The sequence below is a fragment of the Zosterops lateralis genome (assembly GCF_965231275.1).
Source record: "Zosterops lateralis genome assembly, chromosome: 31".
Classification (NCBI taxonomy): Eukaryota; Metazoa; Chordata; class Aves; order Passeriformes; family Zosteropidae; genus Zosterops; species Zosterops lateralis.
The window spans coordinates 3,021,922-3,040,946 of record NC_139791.1 but is presented as its reverse complement, the minus strand read 5'-3'; the positions used below and the strand labels follow the sequence as shown (position 1 = coordinate 3,040,946).

Below are 19,025 nucleotides of genomic sequence, written 5' to 3'. Positions count from 1 at the left end.
CCAAAATGTGCAAAGGATCAGACCACTCATCATTCCATTGGCCCATGATACCTTTATGATGCAACTGAATCACAGAACAATCTTTCATATTTACAATGAGGATCAGCCAATCTGCGAGAAACATGGTGGCAACAGCCTATCAATCTGCAACATCCCCATGCTTTCCACCACAGCATTAACTTTTCGGAGGTCTTGCAACAGCCTCCATTTCCCAGAGTTCTTTTTCAATGCAGAAAACAGGAGTGTCTCAAGGACTGACTGGTCAAAGGTTCCAGATGATTCTGGTCCAACAGCTCTTGAACAAGTCTCAAAGGGTGACTAAGTTGTCTTGAGAGAAAGTCTTTTCCAGAGTGCCAAGCAGCAAGGGAGAGGATCGCAATGTCCATTTCAGGGACAGACAGGGTAAAATCATTCAGAACAGTCTCTGGCCAGAACAACAGTTCAGTGAATTTGAACCAGCCCGGTAGCTTCAGAACAAGCCGTCTTCTCACCAGTGGCTCTCTGTTCTGTGAAGAGAAAACTCAAAAAAACACAAGGTGAACAATCGTGATCTCCCCAGGGAGGCACTGGCCTCCTGGGACACATGGCCCCACCTGTGCCCAAAGCGCATCCCCCGGGGCCGGCAACCACTGCAGCCCCGGGTTCTGTGGGAGGCGGCGGGCCCGGGCCCATCGGCTCCAGGGGCGCTCCAGCCCCAACGGAGCCCGTGTCTGCTGGCAGCGCAGGAGCGCTGGCCACCGCAGCCCAGACAGGGGACCCTGCGACAGCCACGGGCCGAGGCGGGGCATGTGAACCCAGCGGGGGAAGGATTGAGGCCATCCCACTGCCCCCCCAATTCAGCGTGGGGGAGGGATGGGGCACCAGGAGGGGCACAGCTGGTGGAGCCATGGCACCATCCCCCACCACAGCCAGAGGCTCGGCAGGCAGTGGGGGGCGGGTGCAGGTGGTGCGGGCAGAGCAGCACCTGTGGAGGGAGCGGGATGCAGCTCAGGGCCGCTCAGGCCCAGGCCAGCCCCTGCGGCAGGGGCAATGGTACTCACTGCGCCCAGCGGGGCAGCCACGGGGAGGGGAGAGGCTGGCATCGCCCCCAGCATGGTCCTGCCTGTGCCACGGGGACCCACCATGGGCGCCATCCCCCCCACGTGGGGCAGGACGGACCGCTCAGCCCTTGGGGTCTCCATGACCTCTCCAGGTGCAGCAGCCGGTGCTGAGCCCGCTGCGGCCACCGTCAGGCGGAGCCTCTGCAGTCCCCCCATCGTCGGACAGGGTTAACTCCACGTCTGCTGCTCTGAGGGGGCATTCTGCGGCAATGCCACACGGAGACGCCCCGGCTCCGGCCTCCGACAGAGGCACGGGTTGAGTCAAAGACGCCTCATTCCCCCCCATCACCGGATGGGAGAAACATGCCCCCAGTCCTCCGCCTCCCAGGCACAGGAACGGGCGGGATGGGTGGGGCTGGCACAGCCCCAGGGGTGACACAGGCCTCCACAGGAGCTCTCGAGCTCTTATATTCCCTTCTAGCATTATCGCACTCTCTCCAAAGCACCGTCAGCTCCACGATGCCCGCATCGTGAGTCGCAGCCAAGGCCCAAATCAGATAATCACCAAGGCGGTTCAAGGCACCTCTTGAGGCCACCGCCCCGTCATCAGCAAAGAAGCCTTTCACCTTTCCATAATAATATAGACACTGTAAATCAGTGTCTGAAATGGGAGCCTTTGCCCGATCCAGCAAACCTCGCCAGACTTTCAAGGCCCCGGCATCAAACATGGGGATACGGAATATCATTTCCACAAAGGCTACTCACAACACACAGCCGTTACCTTAAAACAATCTGACTCCACACACTGCAATTCTCATGGGCAGTCCAGATGGCCCATTCTGACATGGCAGAGGTCACCAGTTGTCGCAATTATGGACATGAAAAGAACCACACTCACCCATCAGATAGAAGAGGGAAAAGAAGACAGTTTATTATGATTGAGGGTTTATATAGTATTTAGGATTTGGTCAAGGATTGGTCAATGAGAGGAACATCTCTCTGACCCCAGTGGTCAATCCAAAAGTCCATCACCAAGAAGAATGAAAACAATATACATTGTTTTGAGAGACTTTGATGGAAAGTATGTAAACAATCATCAGAAGGCTTAGTATTATGGCAATAACAGTCTGACTTCAATTTGTTTGTAATGTCCTGACTGTCCATACCAATAACATGGTCCTAGAATTCCTCCTTGCCTCCTTTTGGGATGAACAGTTGTTGAGCGTTGCTCCCCTGCTTTCAAAGCAGCTGCTATTAACTTGGTCTGGGATCCCATTGCTTCTTTCATGACTTCAGCTTCCATAGCAGCCTGAGATTGTTGCTCTGCTCTTATGACATGCAAAGGCATTTCATCAACAGGTGATCCTTGTGGTAAATTCACTAGGATGGATTTTGTTTTGCTGTTGGCATTGTCAAATGCAAGCAGTCGAAAAAGATGATCTTTAATTTCAGTTGGTAAATCTGAGTTCTCTTTGAGCGATTCCCACAGAGGATTGACAAAATGAGAATAACTTTCACTGAGTCCTTGCTTTACGTTAGAAAAAGTTGGAGCCTTTTTATCTTGTGGTATACCAAACAAAGCTTCTTGAGCAAGTTGAGCAGCCAAATGATGCAAAGCCAAAGGATATCATAATTGAGTTGATGTAGATGCATAATTTCTCCTGCCTGTAATCATGTCTGCAGTAATTCCATATAAATCACGTCCTTGGGGTCTCTGCTTGTTGGCTTCTGTTTGTGCCTTTTGGTACCAGTCACTTTCCCACATTAAAAATTCAGATGGAGTCAACAACAATCTTGCTAAATTCTGACAGTCGACTGCAGCCATGACATCTGCTGTAAAGATCCATGTTAAAATATATTTTGCAGTTTAAGATTTCAGTCCATGCTGAGTGACAGTTTGCTTTGCTTGTTGCAGAATTTTCAGATTGTGTGGTCTTCATTCGGCCATTTGATTTGCATGTTCTATTATGACTGGGCAGGCAATGGATGCTGCTGCTTGCCATTCTCCTTCAAGTATAGCATCACAAATGACTTCTGACCTCTGAGAGGATCAATTTTGCTGTACTTGCATAGAATTCAATTCACGGGATGTGACGGAGGTCGATTTTCCACATCCAATTGTTTGAGTTCCATTACATTTTGGGACGACTGTGTGCAGGCTGTCCAAGAAGGAGCTGTTGGCTTTACTTGATGTTTGTCTCTTCCTTGTTGCTCTACAGTGAGACCTTTTAATTTTTCTAAAACTTTTTTCATCGGAACTTTTGTTTGTTCTTTATCAGGCTGTAGTGACACTGGAGTGTGATTTCCTGACTGACTTGAACTGCTCCATCCACTAGATGGCAGTCGTGGATAACTTTGCTGGGAATCACAGCAGATTTCTGGTTTTTGCCCAGCTTTTTGGTCCAATTTTGTTGGCAGGGATTCAGACACTTTTCCTTGCTTTTTCACATGGTGTTGCATATTTTCAACGGAATTTTCTGGCACTGCAACCATGCCTCTCATGGGCTGCATGAAACCATTGCTAAAAAGATTTGGAAATCGTCCAGGTTTTGCCTTTTCACTCATGGGAGGCTCTGAGCTCAGTGCCTGTGCAGCAAGCATTGCTACACGTTCTTCAGTCTTCATTACCCCCAGTGCTTCAGTCACTAACTTCCTAATGGCACCAAAGCTTTGAGCTTCTTTTCCTACTATGCCTCCTTCAATCATTTTCTGCCAGAGACACTCTCCAACACCTGGCCATTCCTCAGGGCTAAACATCAGAGAGATTTCTTGTTAAGGCCCTTGTTTCTCTACCCACTTCACTAAATTGTGAAGGTGCTTTGCTTCTGTTGCTTTGCCTCTCTTAGAATATTTTGCAACAGCTGAACTGCAGTGTCTAATTCCATTTGCTCGCAGTTCTTACCATGCAGAAGTCTGAGGCACGCTCTCAGAATCCAGCTTCCACATCTCTCTGATGGGGCCATTTCAGTTTCTCCTTCCTCGGAGCTCCTGTGTCTGTGTCCAGAGTTTGAAGCTTCACTGCCGGTCCAGCATCACATCAGTGAGGTCACCAATTATTGTGAGAAAGGAGCCAAGTATCAAACAGACATCAATATGATTAGGTTTGATCTCCCTATTTATTCTTTATTCCCTATATTTATGTGGGTACAGAGCAGGAGCAGGCACAGCTAAACAATTAGTGATAGGCAAAAATCTCATGTTCAAGCACTCTAAATGATTGTTCATTGGCTCATGTCTTTTGGCAGCAAATTCTTCTTTGTTCTGTCTTATGATCAGCATTTTTGTCTTCAAGCATCTATGAGAAGGTACAGAAACTTGTTACATATCTTCAGCTTCTCTGAGGAGGCATCCATGAAAGGGACCAACAAGCTATTACAGTTGCTGCTTTCTTGCTAATTCAAGGCAAAGTAAGAACAGCACAGCAGGCAGAGTACAAAACCTCATACTGTTCCCTGATAGCAGAGATTGTTCAATCCTTCCATCAATAAATTGTGGCCTTTTTCTTCTAAAACTCTTCTACAAGTTTACAACTTAAGTTGAACCTTTTTTTCATCTGAAATATTTCTCCTGGTCCATATCTCCATCATGAAATGTTTGTTAATATTTTTTTTCTTTCTCTGCCCTGCTGACAGGGGAGGGTGAGCGAATGACTCCTGTGGGTGCCTGGCATTGGGTGAGTGTCAAACCACGACACAAGCGAACTGCAAAAAGCTAACCACGGGCTATTGGAGCAGGCAATCTTATCGAGCAGGTGCAGGAAGCAGCGGTAATACGTTCAAGCCCAAGGAAGTTTTCTGAGCCTTCATCAAAACGACCACCAGGAAGCTGAAAACCACCTCATGCAGAGACCATGCATGTGCTACAAGGGCTTACATAATCATGGGATTAGAAAATATGTTATAATATGAAGGTGAGGAAAGTATAATGTGAACATTTTTTAAAAAGTATAAAAGCTAGTACTGTGTGAGGAATGGATGAGTGAGTTTGTGGCACCATCCCTGTCACTCCTGGCATTGAATAAACAAATACCTGCTCTGTAGGCCTTACACTATGGGGTACTGTTTTCTTGCCTAGTTTTCCTGGATTTTTGCCCACCTTATTGCCTGCAAAGGTGGACACACAAGCAGGAATTCCCAGTTGCTGGGAGTGGCTCTCTAGTCCCTGGCTAAGAAAGCTTCTCCCAGCTGATGTGTGGATGTGGATGATGGGAAAGTCTGAGGGTAACTGGTGATGGATCTTTCTTAATCATTATAGGCAAGCTTTGGTAGTGATGATTGGATGCATTGCTGAGCTTCTCATTTTGTGATTCTTTGCAGTTCTGCATTATATAAATCCCAATTTTCCTTAGGTTCATGCCAATTTTTGGTGCTGACCCTGCCCATCTTCAAAAGGGACACTGCAGGCCCCAGAGAACCAAGGGGCAGTGTGACACTGCAAGGCCTGGTGTGACCAAGGGGACCAGAGTGACACTGTGGGGCCACATGGAACCAAGGGGCCAGTGTGACACTGCAGGGCCTCATGGAACCATGGAGATCATTCTGACACTACAGGGACTCTTCTAACCAGGGGCCCATTGTTTTCCTCTCCCTGCCCCAGCCCTGCAGAGCAGCCCAGTCCTGTCTGGCCCTGCAGCAGGAACTGGAGGCACTGGAGGTCAGGGACAGCCACTCTGTGTCTGCAATGCTCAGGAGATGCTCAGCTCAGGCAGCTTGTGCAGCCCCAGGGCCAGCCCCACTGCCCAGCACAGCAGCAGAGTTGGCCCTGGGGCTCCTCAGGCAGCTTCTGCTGCCCCAGGGACAGGGCAGCCTCTTTCCAGGGCTCCTCTGCACACCCACGGAGTCCTGCTCTGCTCCTGGCACATGCCAGCTGCCCACAGAGCCTTTCCCAGGGGAACACGTCTGTGCTGGCCTGAGCAGCCATTGCTGCAGCCCCTGCCCTGCTGCCCACAGCCCTGAGCTGGGGCTTCTGCTCTGCAGAGCACGGGGGCTGTGCTGCCTCTGCTGGGCTCTGCTGCTCAGCCTGGGAGACACAGGCAGCTGATGGCGCTCCTTGCACTGACCCCCTCCCACACAGGCTCTGCTGGGGCCATGGAGGCTGCTCAGAGCTGCCTGCCTTGTTCCAGGGCTGCCACATGGCCCTGGGGCTGCCCTGCATCCTCATGGGGAAGCTCCCTGAGGGTGACACCAGTCAGTGCCCAGACTTCTTTCCCTGTGCCTGCTGTGTCCCCTGGGGCTGCAGAGCTCTCCTGACTCACAGCAGACATTCAGTCCTTGATCTCGAGGTGACCCCACCCTGGCCAAGCCTGTGCCCAGGGAGCTCCACTCCCTGCTGATCCCAGGCACACACTGTCCCTGCAGCTCCCCTCTGTTCTCCTGGCAGCTCCCAAGGCCCTCCAGACACACATTCCCCTGCCATCAGCCCTGGCACAAGCTGCAAAACCCCAGGAAGGTTCAGCACTGACCATTCACCATCTGATTGGCTCTGGCCACCAACAAGCAGAACCTGAGCCAGCCCTGAGTCCCCTGAAGGCCACACTGGCACCCTGATGTCATCCCACTGAGCCCTGGGAGAACAAGGAACACAAGGAGCCTCTTCAGAGTCTGTTCCTTGGGCCAGTTCCCAAGAGTGACTCTGCAGGGAGAGCAAAGCCTCCCTGCCCTGCCCTCAGGAGATGCCCTTTGCTGCTGGAGCTGCTGTGCTGGAGCCCAGCTGTGTCCCAGCAGTGCCCATGGCCTGTCCCTGCCTGTGGTCACCGCAGGGACACGCAGCAGGACAGTGACCAAACTGCCAGAGCACTGCAGCCTTACAGCCACAGAAGGGTTGGGAAGGAGAGGCTGGAGTTGGGAAGAGCGGCTTGGAAAGGACCAAGTGCTGCTCCTCCCTGGCAGTGCTGCTCTCCTGGGACTCTTTTCCCCTCTCCTCTCTAACTTCATGCAGGTCTCAGAGTTGGGATCCCAGAAAAAAAAGGCACTGCAAGGTAGGTTTTTTTTTTTTTTTTTTTTTTTTTTTGTATGTAGTAATACAGCAAATCCTGGTTTACAGAGTTTCTGGGTCAAACTCAAGACGCATACAGTGAATTAGATGGAGGTGATTAAGAAAAAAAAAAATTCACTGGGATAATTTTCTGACAGAAAAACCTACTGAACACTACCAAAGACATGGGAAGGCCTGTTGGGCCATGAGTTCCCTTCTGAAAATTATGCCCAAGAAAACAGGCGATTTGTTGCTTCTGAAAAGCATCCAGTCATCATTTTCCTCAGAGTGTCCTTGAGCTCCTGGTTCCTCAGGCTGTAGATCAGGGGGTTCAGGGCTGGAGGCACCACTGAGTACAGAAACGACAGTGACAGATCCAGGGATGGGGAGGAGATGGAGGGGGGCTTCAGGTAGGCAAAAAAAGCAGTGCTGAGGAACAGGGAGACCACAGCCAGGTGAGGGAGGCAGGTGGAAAAGGCTTTGTGCCGTCCCTGCTCAGTGGGGATCCTCAGCACAGCCCTAAAGATCTGCACATAGGAGAAAACAATAAATACAAAACAACCAGAAGCGAACAAAAAACTGAATATTAGAAGTCTGAGTTCCCTTAGGTAGGATTTGGAGCAGGAGAGCTTGAGAATCTGGGGACCTTCACAGAAGAACTGGCCCAGGACATTGCCATGGCACAGGGGAAGGGATAATATATTGGCTGTGTGCAGCAGTGAATTGAGAAATCCACTGGCCCAGGCAGCTGCTGCCATGTGGGCACAAGCTCTGCTGCCCAGGAGGGTCCCGTAGTGCAGGGGTTTGCAGATGGACACGTAGCGGTCGTAGCACATGATGGTCAGCAGGGCAAGCTCTGACGCAAGGAAGAAGACAAGCATAAACAGCTGAGTAGCACATCCTGTGTAGGAGATGGTCGTGGTGTCCCAGAGGGAATTGTGCATGGCTTTGGGGACAGTGGTGAGGAGGGAGCCCAGGTCGGTGAGGGCCAGGTGGAGCAGGAAGAAGAACATGGGGCTGTGCAGGTGGTGGCCGCAGGCCACGGCGCTGATGACAAGGCTGTTGCCCAGGAGGGCAGCCAGGGAGATGCCCAGGAAGAGGCAGAAGTGCAGGAGCTGCAGCTGCCGTGTGTCTGCCAATGGCAGCAGGAGGAAGTGGCTGATGGAGCTGCTGTTGGACATTTGCTGTGTCTGGACATCCCCACCTGGAGAAGGAGGAAAGACAGTGACATTTGAAGGGAGATTACTCACAGAAAAGTCAAAGCCCATTCTCATACAACAGTCCCTGCCACTAAACACCTCACTGTCATCTATGTCTGACAGAACTTCCTTCACTGTGGTTGCTGGAGCCCTGATTCCTGATGGCCAGTATTTAGTGAGGAGCCAGAGCTCGACCTGCAAGACACCTGGGAGTCAGCCCTGAGCCCCAGTCATTACAGGCGAACACCAGCCCTGGTGTTTGAACTTGGACAAAGAATCTCCTCCTAAGGCATGGGAGCAGCCAGAGTGAAGGGATAAGGATTGCAGGAGGCAGAATGAAAGATTCTACTGCACCTGGGTAGAATAGAGAATCCAATGAGGCAGGAGGATTGTCTGAGCCTTAGTGCAGACTGAGGGAAGGTGCTCTGTCCGTCTCTCCTGTTCCCAGCTGCCCTGGACTTGCACCTCTCTAAGGTCTACACCCGTGTTGCCCTGGAAAGCCAGGAGACACTGCTGAGAGCAGAGGGATCCCTGGCACACAAAGTGGCTCCTGCCTTTCCCAAAGTCAGGCAGAGTCAGCTCATTTCCAGCCTGCCAGCCTGCCCTGCCCAGAGCTCCCCATGACAGAGGGAGCTGGGACACCCCATTGCTGTGCTCAGCCTGCACAGGAGGAGCCCAAGGGCTGGGCCTGAGCCTGCAGCTGGAACTGCCATTCCCAGAGAGCCCCTCAGCAATGCCAGGAGCACCTGGGCAAGGCACGGAGAGAGAGAGCCAGGCCCTGAGGAAAAGCCTTTCCCTGCCCAGCCCTGCACAGCCCCTCCCAGGCAGCAGCAGTGCAGGACAGTGGCCCTGAGGCCCTGGTCAGCAGGGAATGGGCACATGGCAGGAGAGATGCCCTTCATCTCTGGGGCTGCTCTGCCGGCCCAGGAGGGGACTGAGGGCCCCATACCCCCGGGCTGAGGGCTGTGCTGGCTGGGAGGGGACACAGGAGCTGTGCTGCTCAGGGCAGTGTGTGCCCTGCAGGGCAGGGCTGGCAGGTGCCACATGTCCCCTGCAGTAGGGCTTCCCTCAGCACTGCCTCCCTCCCTCCCTGCCCACGGCTCTGCTGCTGGAGCTGTCCCAGCCAGAGCTGTTCCTGTGGGCCCTGGCTTCTTCCCTGCCAGTGCTGCCAGAGCCCAGCCCAGCCCCTGGGCCAGCTCTGCCCTGCAGTTGCTCGGGGCTGCAGGGATTAAAGAACAGCTCCTCCAGGCCTGGGCACCATGGAAACGTGATGCTGGATGGATCTGGAGGCTGGGGAGGTGGAGGCACTTGCTGACATTCCCAGGAATACTTAGAACTATAATCTAAGAGCCTCAGCCCCTACTCTATCCTGCATAACTGAGTATCCATTGCCAAGGTGAGCCAGGGAAAAGTAGGAGCACAGATTCATCAAAGAAAAGACTTGAGCAGGATACTCCTGCCCTGAATCTGCTCATGACAAGTGTCCTCAGAAATGACCTGGGCATGAGCTGGAACTCTGAGCAGCCCTGGCACACACAGCACCCTCTCCACAGCAGCAGGACCTGCCCAGGCAGCAGTCACTCCTTGAACCCACAGCTCCCCTACACCATCCATAGGAGCTCCCAGGCAGGCTGAGAGCTGCCCCTGGCAGGTGGCAGATCCCCTGGCCTGGCCAAGAGCCCTCAGGGCTGCAGCACCTGCTCTGCACCACAGCCCTGGGCAGCCCTGGCTGCAGCCCCAGCCTCAGCCCCTGCAGCCATCCCTGGCAGCAGGAGCCGTCTTGCCCTGTCCCTCTGACGGTGCCCAGGGCAGCCCCTGTGCTCTGGAGCACATCCTCCCACAAAGCAGAAAGGGCAGCAGAGCCATCCTTACAGTGCTGTCAGTCCTGTCCTGGCTCAGCTTTAGGAGATTCCTGCAGCCACAGACTGTGTCATAAGTGGTGAAGAGTTCTCCATGAAAAAGCCCAGAATTGTCTTTCCAGCAGCTTTCAGCCTCTGTCAGCTTCACTGGTCTCAGGTACCTGCAGGCAGAGCCCTCAGCCCTGCTGGGCTGGGAATAGGAGCTGCTCCTGAGGCGAAATGTCTTTTTGAAGCTCTTCTTGATTGCCAGGAGCTGTCTCTGTGCCAGGAGCCCAGCCCAGCTCAGATGCAACACAAGGACACAGCACAAGGACTTCAATGAGCCCCTTGGGGCTTTGATGTTGTTTATGGTGGTGTCAGTCCCTGAGAGTGTTTTAAAAAACTTTCGAAGAACTCTTTCAAGAACTTCTCAAAAAGTATTCCAAGTGAGACTGAAACTCCAAATTTTCTTGAAGTTTTAATGGGTCCCACTGAGGGACACAACTGAGAAAGTGTCCCCAGGTTCCAGTTAGAGCAGAACACTGCAGGCAGTGATGACAGCTGGGGACAAACAAGGCAAAGGTGTCTCTGATGCTGACCAAACCTGGATGTGTTTCAGGAATGCCAAGGGCCAAGGCCTGAGCCCCAGCCCCTGCCAAGGCACATCCTGTCCCTCCCTCAGTGCTCAGGGCTCTTCCCAGGCCACTGGGATGTGGGGATGTGCAATGCCAAGGGCAGGAGCATGGGGCGGCCCCTGCCAGGCTGCTGAGCAGGGCCAAGGAGGCAATGAGGCCCCAGGGCTGCAAGGGTCACTTGTCTCCTGCTGATGGCTCAGGCCCAGGCCCAGCAGCCATGGCCCAAGTGCTGCAGGAGTTGGCTGTGTCAGGGCCTTGCAGCTGCTGCCCATCCCTGTGCCCTGTGCAGCCCAGGCTGTCCTACGGTGTCCATGCCCTGTGCCTCTGTCCCTGCAGGCTGTCGTCATCCCCCGGCTGCCCCAGCTGGCTGGGCCCTTCCTTTGCTGACAGCTCTGCCTCCTGCCTGCCTCTGCCTGCCCACACAGAGCCTTGGGTTGCTCCAGACTCCTTCTGGGGAATGTATTGCACCACAGCCCTACACTGGGACAGAAATTCCTTTCCCCTTGTGTTCAGTCTTGCCCCCCTCAGCTGTACTTGGCATTAATTTTTTTTTCTCTGGCTGTTCTCTGCTATATCAAAAGGATCTACCATCTCTGAAACCACCCTTCAATCCCTCCCAGGGCTCTCCTCTGCTGTCCTCAGTTTTCACTCCACTGAACACAGAGCTCCTTTGTCTCTATATAGTGGTCATGTGCTTGAGGCTTTCAAACCCCTCCTTGAGAGACCTCTGGACCATTTCCAAGGTCTTGGCACACAAAAACATTGTGCTTACAGTCTAAGAAAATCTCCAGTAGCCATGGCCAGCCTGTCCTGTCTGTCTTGGCTACTATTGTCTTGAGGCAATCCTTGGATATACAGAATTTGAGAGACAAAATTCTAATTTTAGCCACAACCTCTGCAAAAGGAGGCTGATTCTTTACCATAGGATAGAAGGCAGAGAGCCCCATTATTTCAGCAGGAAACGAGAGGTGTCCAGCCAAGGAGAAGGCCTTCCCTAGCTGGCAGGGTTTTTTTTTTGAGAGATACCCTTGTATGTATGCAATGTTTTTTTTGGGAAGTATCAATTTTGGCCATGGGCATTTAAAAACAGGCAGACTTTTTTCCATAGGAATGAAATCATGGAGCCCCAGTGTTCCAAGGGAAGTTGAGAAGCAGCTTTTGACATTCCAAGATCAGCTGGACCTGTCAGGTGACCTCTGGGAGGCCAAACCAGCCAGATCTGTTCCATGTTCCCTTGGTTCTATGGGGCCCCACAGTGCCCCAATGGCCCCTTGGTTCCACGAGGCTCTGAGGTGTCACAATGGTCCATTAGTTACACATGGCCATGAAGGGTTTTAATGGTCGCCATGGTCCCACAAGGCCCCAAAGTGTCACCGTGGCCCCCCTTGGTTCCATGAGTTCCCACAGAGTCACAATGGTCTCCATAGGGAGGAACCAACCAAGCCCCCGTGTCACAGGGGCAGATGAGGGGCAGTCACCAGAGGCCAAGGGCAGCCAGATTAGATGGTGCTGGCAGATTTTGTCTGGGACCTATCCCTGGATATAGGGAATTTTAGAGGCAGAATACCAATTTTGGACAATAACGCTTGGTGGAGAAGGACGGTTCTTTTCCATAGGAAGGAAAGCATGGAACACTGATGTTTCAGGGGCAGATGAAAGGTGGTCACCAGAGGCCAAGGCCAGCCAGATCTCTCTGTCCTGGTAGCTTTTGTCTGAAAGCAATCCTTGTATACAGGGAATTTTGGAGGTGGAATCCCACATTTGGCCATTTCTGTGTTGATAAGTAGGATGGTTCTTTTCCACTGGAAGGAAAGCAAAGAGCCCAAGTGTTTCAAAGGCAGAAGAGGAGAGAGGTGGATCCTGGGAAGCCAAGACAGCCAGAGCTGTTTGTCCTGGCAGCTTTTGCCTGGGAGGAATTCTTGGACATAGAGAATTTGAGAAGAGGAATCTCAATTTTGACCATGGGCACCTTGACAAGAAGGAGAGTTCTTTTTCATTGGAAGGAAAGCACTAAGCCCCAGTATTTCAAAAGCAGGTGAGAGGCAATCCCCGAGAGGCCAAGGGCGGCCAGACCTGTCTGTCCTGGCAGCTTAAACTTGGGAGCAATCCTTGGATGTGCAGAGTTTTGGAGGTGGAATCCCAGTTTTGGCCACGGGTCCCTGGTGGAAATGGATGGTTTTATCTGTAGGAAGGAAAAGCACAAAGTCCAAGTGTTCTGGAAGAAGATGACAGGTGGCCACCCATAGGCCAGGCCAGACAGACTTGTCTTCCCTGGCACTTTTTGTCTTTTTGTCACCTTTTTGGGGCAAGCTTTGGACATAGGGAATTTTGGAGGTGGAATCTCAATTTTGGCCATAGCTGCCTGGACAGGAAGAAGAGTTCTCTATATTAGGAAGGAAAGCAGAAAGCCTCAGTGTTTCAAACAGAGATGAGAACCATCTCTTAGAAAGCCAAGGGCAGCCAGACTTGTCTCTCCTGGCAGCTTTGGTCTGGGAGCTATCCTTGGATACAGGGAATTCTGGAGGTGGATTGCCAACTTTGGCCATGGGCACCTGGACATGAAAGGTGTTTCTTTTTCCTGTAGGAAAGAGAAGCACATGGTCCCAGTGTTTCAAAGGCAGATGAGAGGTGGACTCCAGGTGGCTAAACCAGCCAGGTCTATCTCTCCTGGCAGATACTATCTGGGAACAATCTTTCCATAAAAGAAATTTTGGAGGAGGAAGCCTTTTTTTAGCCATGGGTCCCTGGAGAAGGACAGTTCTTTCCCACAGGAAGGAGAGCACAGAGCCCCAGAGCTTCTGGGGCAGATCAGCAGCAGCCCTCAACATGCCAGGCTCAGCCAGACCTGTCCAGCAGCCCCCAGGAAGCCAAACCAGCCAGGCCTGATCCATGTTCCCTTGGCTCCCTGGGGCCCCTGAGTTTCACAATGATCCCCTTGATTCCATGAGGCCCCACAGTGTCCCCATGTCCCCTTGGTTCTGTGAGGTTCTGTACTGTCAGCAATGCTCTCCTTGGTTCTGCAGTGTCACAGTGGCCACACAAAGGCCCAGGGGCTTAAAAGGCAGAACATGAGCCCAGCCCATGGTGTGGACCCTCCTTCTCCTGGGGTTTGTGTCTCACCCATGCTGGCTCCATGGAGTTGGTAGCTGTATGCATGTCCTTCTTTATCTCTTCTATCTATCTATCTATCTATCTATCTATCTATCTATCTATCTATCTATCTTTTTTTCTCCTTCTAATTCTTTTTACCTAGAATGTTTTTTTAGAACTTGAAATTTTAAGGGTTAAAGTTTCCAGGTCAAATGGGCTAAGTAAATGAAGGTACTGCTACAATAAGAATTTTATGTTGAATTGGATGTTTTATTAAATGCTTTGCCAAAGTTCCTTGACTTTCTGTATTTTGCCACTAAAGTTTGGTGTTGTTTTGACCTCTCAGCTCAGTTGGTTAAAACATGGTGCTAATATCAGTGAGGTTGTGGGTTCAATCCCTCTATGGGCCATTCACTTCAGAGTTGGACTTGATGATCCTTGATAGTCCCTTGTAACTAAGAATATTCTGTTCATCCTGAAAGTATCTGGTTGGCATTTCTCCTGTGCACCAAACTTGAGTAAAGGATCCTTTGGTTACCCCCATCATTTCAGTGTTCTAGGGTGTTACAGTCCCTCAGGCTCACAGTGGCCTTTTGTTTCCATGAGGCCCTGCTGTGTCACACTGGCCCTTGGTTCCATGAGGATCTGGAGTGTCACACAGGTTTATAAAATTTTTCCTTGCTGCCCCTGCCATCCCAGTGCCCCACCAAGAGCCTCGAGCCACCCGGGAGGGACAGGCCCTGCTGTCCCAGCCCTGGGCTCAGCCCTTGGCCTTTCTGCTGCCTCCAACCAGCCCAGGCATTGCTCAGCATTGCAGTTCCCTGCTCACAGCCTTGGCCTCCCTGCAATCCTGCCCTCAAGGATCTGCTCTCACCAGTCCCTGGGGAGCCTTTGGCACTCCCTGCCCTCACTGGGGCCCAGGGATGCTCCAAGGGACTTGGACTTCTGCTTCTGACTCCTTGAGCAGCTTCTTCAACCTTCTCTCAGTGCCTGAGGGTCCAGGACTCAGCCTAAAGTCTAGTGTGGGGCTGATTAAAATACAGAAAAGCCTCTGGAGCTTTTTGTCTTCCTTCAATTTTCTTCAAGTCCCTAGGGCTTGTGCAGCTGATTTTGGAGTTCTCTAAAGGAGGAACATTTCAAAGTTCACCTTATAGTTTTTGGTTTTTTAATCACGAGGGTTTTGTTGTTTTGGTTTTTTTTTCAGTAATTACAAGAGGTGACAATCATTCTCCAAGAGATCTTGATGCTGAATGTCTCCTTAGGATGTCTGGGCACGGACAAGAATGAGCCCCTTGCAGGCTGACCCTGTTTGGACAACCTGCTTCTCACCCCAACCTCACCATGTCTGACATCGCCCACCTGGGACTGACATCCCTGTGCCTGCATCACAACCTTGTCCCCTGAGCTCTCAGCTGGGTGTCCCAGTCCATTGCACCATGTGCCACCTGCTCTCCTCAGGGCTCTGCCTGCACACAGGCCCAGGAGAAGTTTTCCTCTTTGTGAGGAAAGAATGGAAAGGGATGAGCAGGTTTCCTACACAACAAACCCTACTCAGGAACCACATGCTCAGTACAGGCTGCCTGGAATGATGTCACCTTTCTACAAGGGACTGTGTGACCAGAAATTATCTCTGTCAGCAAAATTCTCTGGGTCTTTCAGCTCAGTTCTCTGTCCCTGTCCTGGATCCCTGTTGCAGATGGAAGCTGCTGGTGCCATCCTCACTTTTAACTCCTCTTTTGAATGCAAACAGATGTTCCCAGGTGTGTAAAGGAAGCTTTGTCCAATGTTTATGCAAAGCTTTTGTGTTCCTCATGGAACCAAGGAGACCCTTGTGACACTGCAAGGCCTTGTGTAACCAAGGGTCCATTGTCACACAGCGGGGGCTCATGGAATCAAGGAGACAATTGTGACAGTACAGAACCTCATAGAAACAAGTCTCCCTTGTAGCAATTATGGAATCAAGGAGACATTTGTGACACAGCGAGGCCACGTGGAACCAATGGTCCATTGTTACACTGCAGATTCAAGAAGAACACGGTGACACCAGGGAACCTCATGGAACCAAGGGTCCTTTGTGGCACAGCAGGGCCTCGTTGGAGCCCAGGGGACCATTGTGACAAAGCAGGGCCCAAGGGAACCATGGAGACCATTGTGACACTAAGGAAACTCATGGAACCACGGTGACCATTGGGATGCTATGGAACCTCATCGATCCAAGGGTTCATTGGGACATTGTGGTGCCTCATGGAATCAAACACTGTGAAACTTGGAGGCCTAATGGAACAAGGGTTTCTATTGTGACACTGAAGAACTGTCACCCTGATTTTTCAGCCTTCTGATTGTATTTTATTTCTGCTGGAGTTTTCTCACCTTGTGACAAAACCAAAGATTAATATCTTATAAACAACGCATTCTTTCCAGGTGGAAGGACAAAGTGATCAACTTCCGAGTTGACCACCTGGGTTGGAGGGATGTTCCTCTAATCCCCCAATCCTTGACCAAATTCCAAAAACTATATATGTTGAGATCCCCCAAAAAACTTCCCTTTTACTTTTCATCTCACATCCTGACAGCTGAGTGTGGTTCTTTTCATGTCCTCTTGCAACACAGAACCTCATGGAATCAAGGTAACCGTGTTACACTCCAGAAGCTCATGGAACCAAGGGGCCATTGTGACACTGCAGAACCAAGGAAACTGTTGTTGACAGTACAAAAGCTCATGGAATGAAATGGCCACTGTGACATGATGGAACCTCATGGACCCAAGGGTCCACTGTGACAGTGTAGGGCCTCCTGGAATAGAGGGTCCATTGTGACACAGTGGGGCCTCGTGGAACCAGGGAGCCTCTGTGATACTCCAGATCCTCATGGAACCAAGGGTGCATTGAAGCACAGCAGGGCCTTGTTGGAACCAAAGAAACCACTGCTAAAAGCAGGGTAACTCATAGAACCCACGAGTCCATTGGTACAATATAAAACCTACGGAACCAAGGGGCCATTGTGACATTTTGGGCCACATGGAACCAATGGTCCGTTATGACAGTGAGATCCAAGGGGAACATGGAGACACTCTGGAACCTCATGGATCCAAGGAGCCTTTGTGACACTCAAGAACTTCATGGAACCCAGGGTCCATTGTGACATAGCGAGGCCTCATTGGAACAAAGGAACCGTGTTGACAGTATAGAAACTCATGGAACCAAGGGGCTGTGGTGACACAGCAGGGACACATGGAACCAAGGAGACCAGTGACATTTAGGAACCTGCTGGGGGTTTTCTTTCCTGTCCTTTTCTTTCCTTTTTCTTTCCTCTTTACTTATAGAATCTTTTCCCATAGAGTTTTTAAGATGCGCTGATGGCTGAGTGCCCGAGATGGGGGGAGGTAGCCCGGCCTCAGGGAAGGAGGGTGTCTGGTGTCACTCCTCTGGTTTTTGGGAGTTTCTCTCAGAGGGACAGAGATACTACGAGAAGAGAGGCAGGTAAAGGATGGGGGCAGGGGAAGTTGGGGGTTCTCACTCTCAGCTTTGGGAAGAGGACGATCAAGCTGCTGCTTGGGGAAAGGAATTTCACCACCACTGCTACAACCCAGCTGGGAGCTGCCTTTCTCCTGCTGCTGGGCCCTGCATCCCCTGCCCTGCTGGGACGTCCTGCAGTCCCAGTGATCGCCGCAGAGTGTATGATACATCTCGTCCACCACCCCAGGATTTCTGCTCATCCCTGCCCTTCCAGCCTGCTGCTCCCCAGAGTCCTGCCAGGGCCCTGGGATCAGCAGCCCCAGGGGTTTGTGCAGAGAGGCCTCTCTTCCATCCCTCCCGGCTGGGACAAAGCCGCCATTCCCGTGCGCCCCCCGAGCCCGCGCCACAGCGCCCCCTGCAGCCGCGGGGGAATCATCGCACCTGCCCCGCCCACCGGGAGCCACCAGCGCCCCTGCTGGCTGTGACCGGAACTGCACCAAAGGGGAAACTGCCCGCGGCCGAGAAGGGCTCACTGGGGGCCTGGCTCTGTTTGTTGTTAATGCCACAGTTATTGTTGTTTGCTTGCCTTGTTAGACAGGCTAGTAAAGAACTGCTATTCCTATTCTCTTTTTTTTTTCCTTAAACCACCCCGAACAGTTTCAAAATTATAATGATTTGGAGGGAGGGGGTTTACATTCTCCACTCCAAGGGAGGCTCCAGCCTTCCCTAGCAGACACCTGTCATTCAAACCAAGACTGAACCTCATGGAACCAAGGGTTCATTATGACACTGCAGAAACAAGGACACCATTGTTGACCCTATGGAAGCTGACAGAACCAAGCAGCCATTGTGACACTCAGTGGCCTCATTGGACCAGGGAGACAATGGTGACACTACAGAACCTCATGGAACTAGGGGTTTATTGTGACACTCTGGGGTCCCATGGAATCAACTGTCCATCGTGACACTGTGGATCCAAGGAGATCATGGTGACATTACAGAAGCTCATGGATCCAAGGGTCCATTGTGACACAGCAAGAACTTATGAAACCAAGGATAACATCACTACACTACGGAAGCCCATAGATCCAGGGAACCAATGTGACACAGGATGTCCACATAAAGGCAAGGGGCCATTGAGACACTGTGGGCTTCGATGGAAAAAAGGTCACAGGTGATAGTACAGATGCTCATGGAAACTCTGGGGTTTTGTGACATACATGGAACGAAGGACCCATCTTTAAACTGTGGGTGTTGTGAATGGAGAGAGAGAGCTTAGACAAGTCCTGCCTTTGACCCAGATTTCTGGCAGTAGCTCTGTTTGGAGCCGCCTGCACCCCAGTTTGCTCTCAGTCGCAAGTTCTTAATAATGGCAGATCAGGTCTACAACTAAATGAAATGTTTATTTGACAAAAATTTATCAGACTAGTTATAACACTGGAATAAAACAAAAAGAACTATTGGTAGTCTAAAGATGCCCATATTACAGCTAGCAAATAAATAGTATAGATAAGGATTCAATGTAACTTACCATCAATTTGGTGATGGGGTACACTTAGAATTCTTATCTCAATTCCGAGGGAGAGTATCCACAGAGTTTGCATCTGAGCTTGTGGGAGAAGTCCCTGCACATTTCCAGAGTGTGTATAGGAGGCTTTTACCTCCGTGGAAAATGGTGTAGCTTTTATAGTTTTAAAATAGTGTCTTTTCAGTCAGAAATCTCTGGCTTATCTCTCCTTATCTATTCTCACACCCACTCATTTACTGGGAGTTCTACTCCTAGCACCAGAGGAAG

At 51.3% G+C, this 19,025-nt stretch overlaps 1 protein-coding gene across 1 annotated transcript; it reads right to left on the bottom strand.

The window, feature by feature from the left end:
* Positions 1-7,237: 7,237 nt before the first annotated feature.
* LOC310920697 (olfactory receptor 14J1-like) lies at positions 7,238-8,225 on the bottom strand (the record flags this gene model as incomplete). The annotated part of the gene is made up of 1 exon (XM_083880754.1): positions 7,238-8,225. The coding sequence occupies exon 1, from the start codon at positions 8,192-8,194 to the stop codon at positions 7,238-7,240; it is 957 nt and encodes a 318-aa protein (XP_083736880.1). The 5' UTR covers positions 8,195-8,225.
* Positions 8,226-19,025: the final 10,800 nt, after the last annotated feature.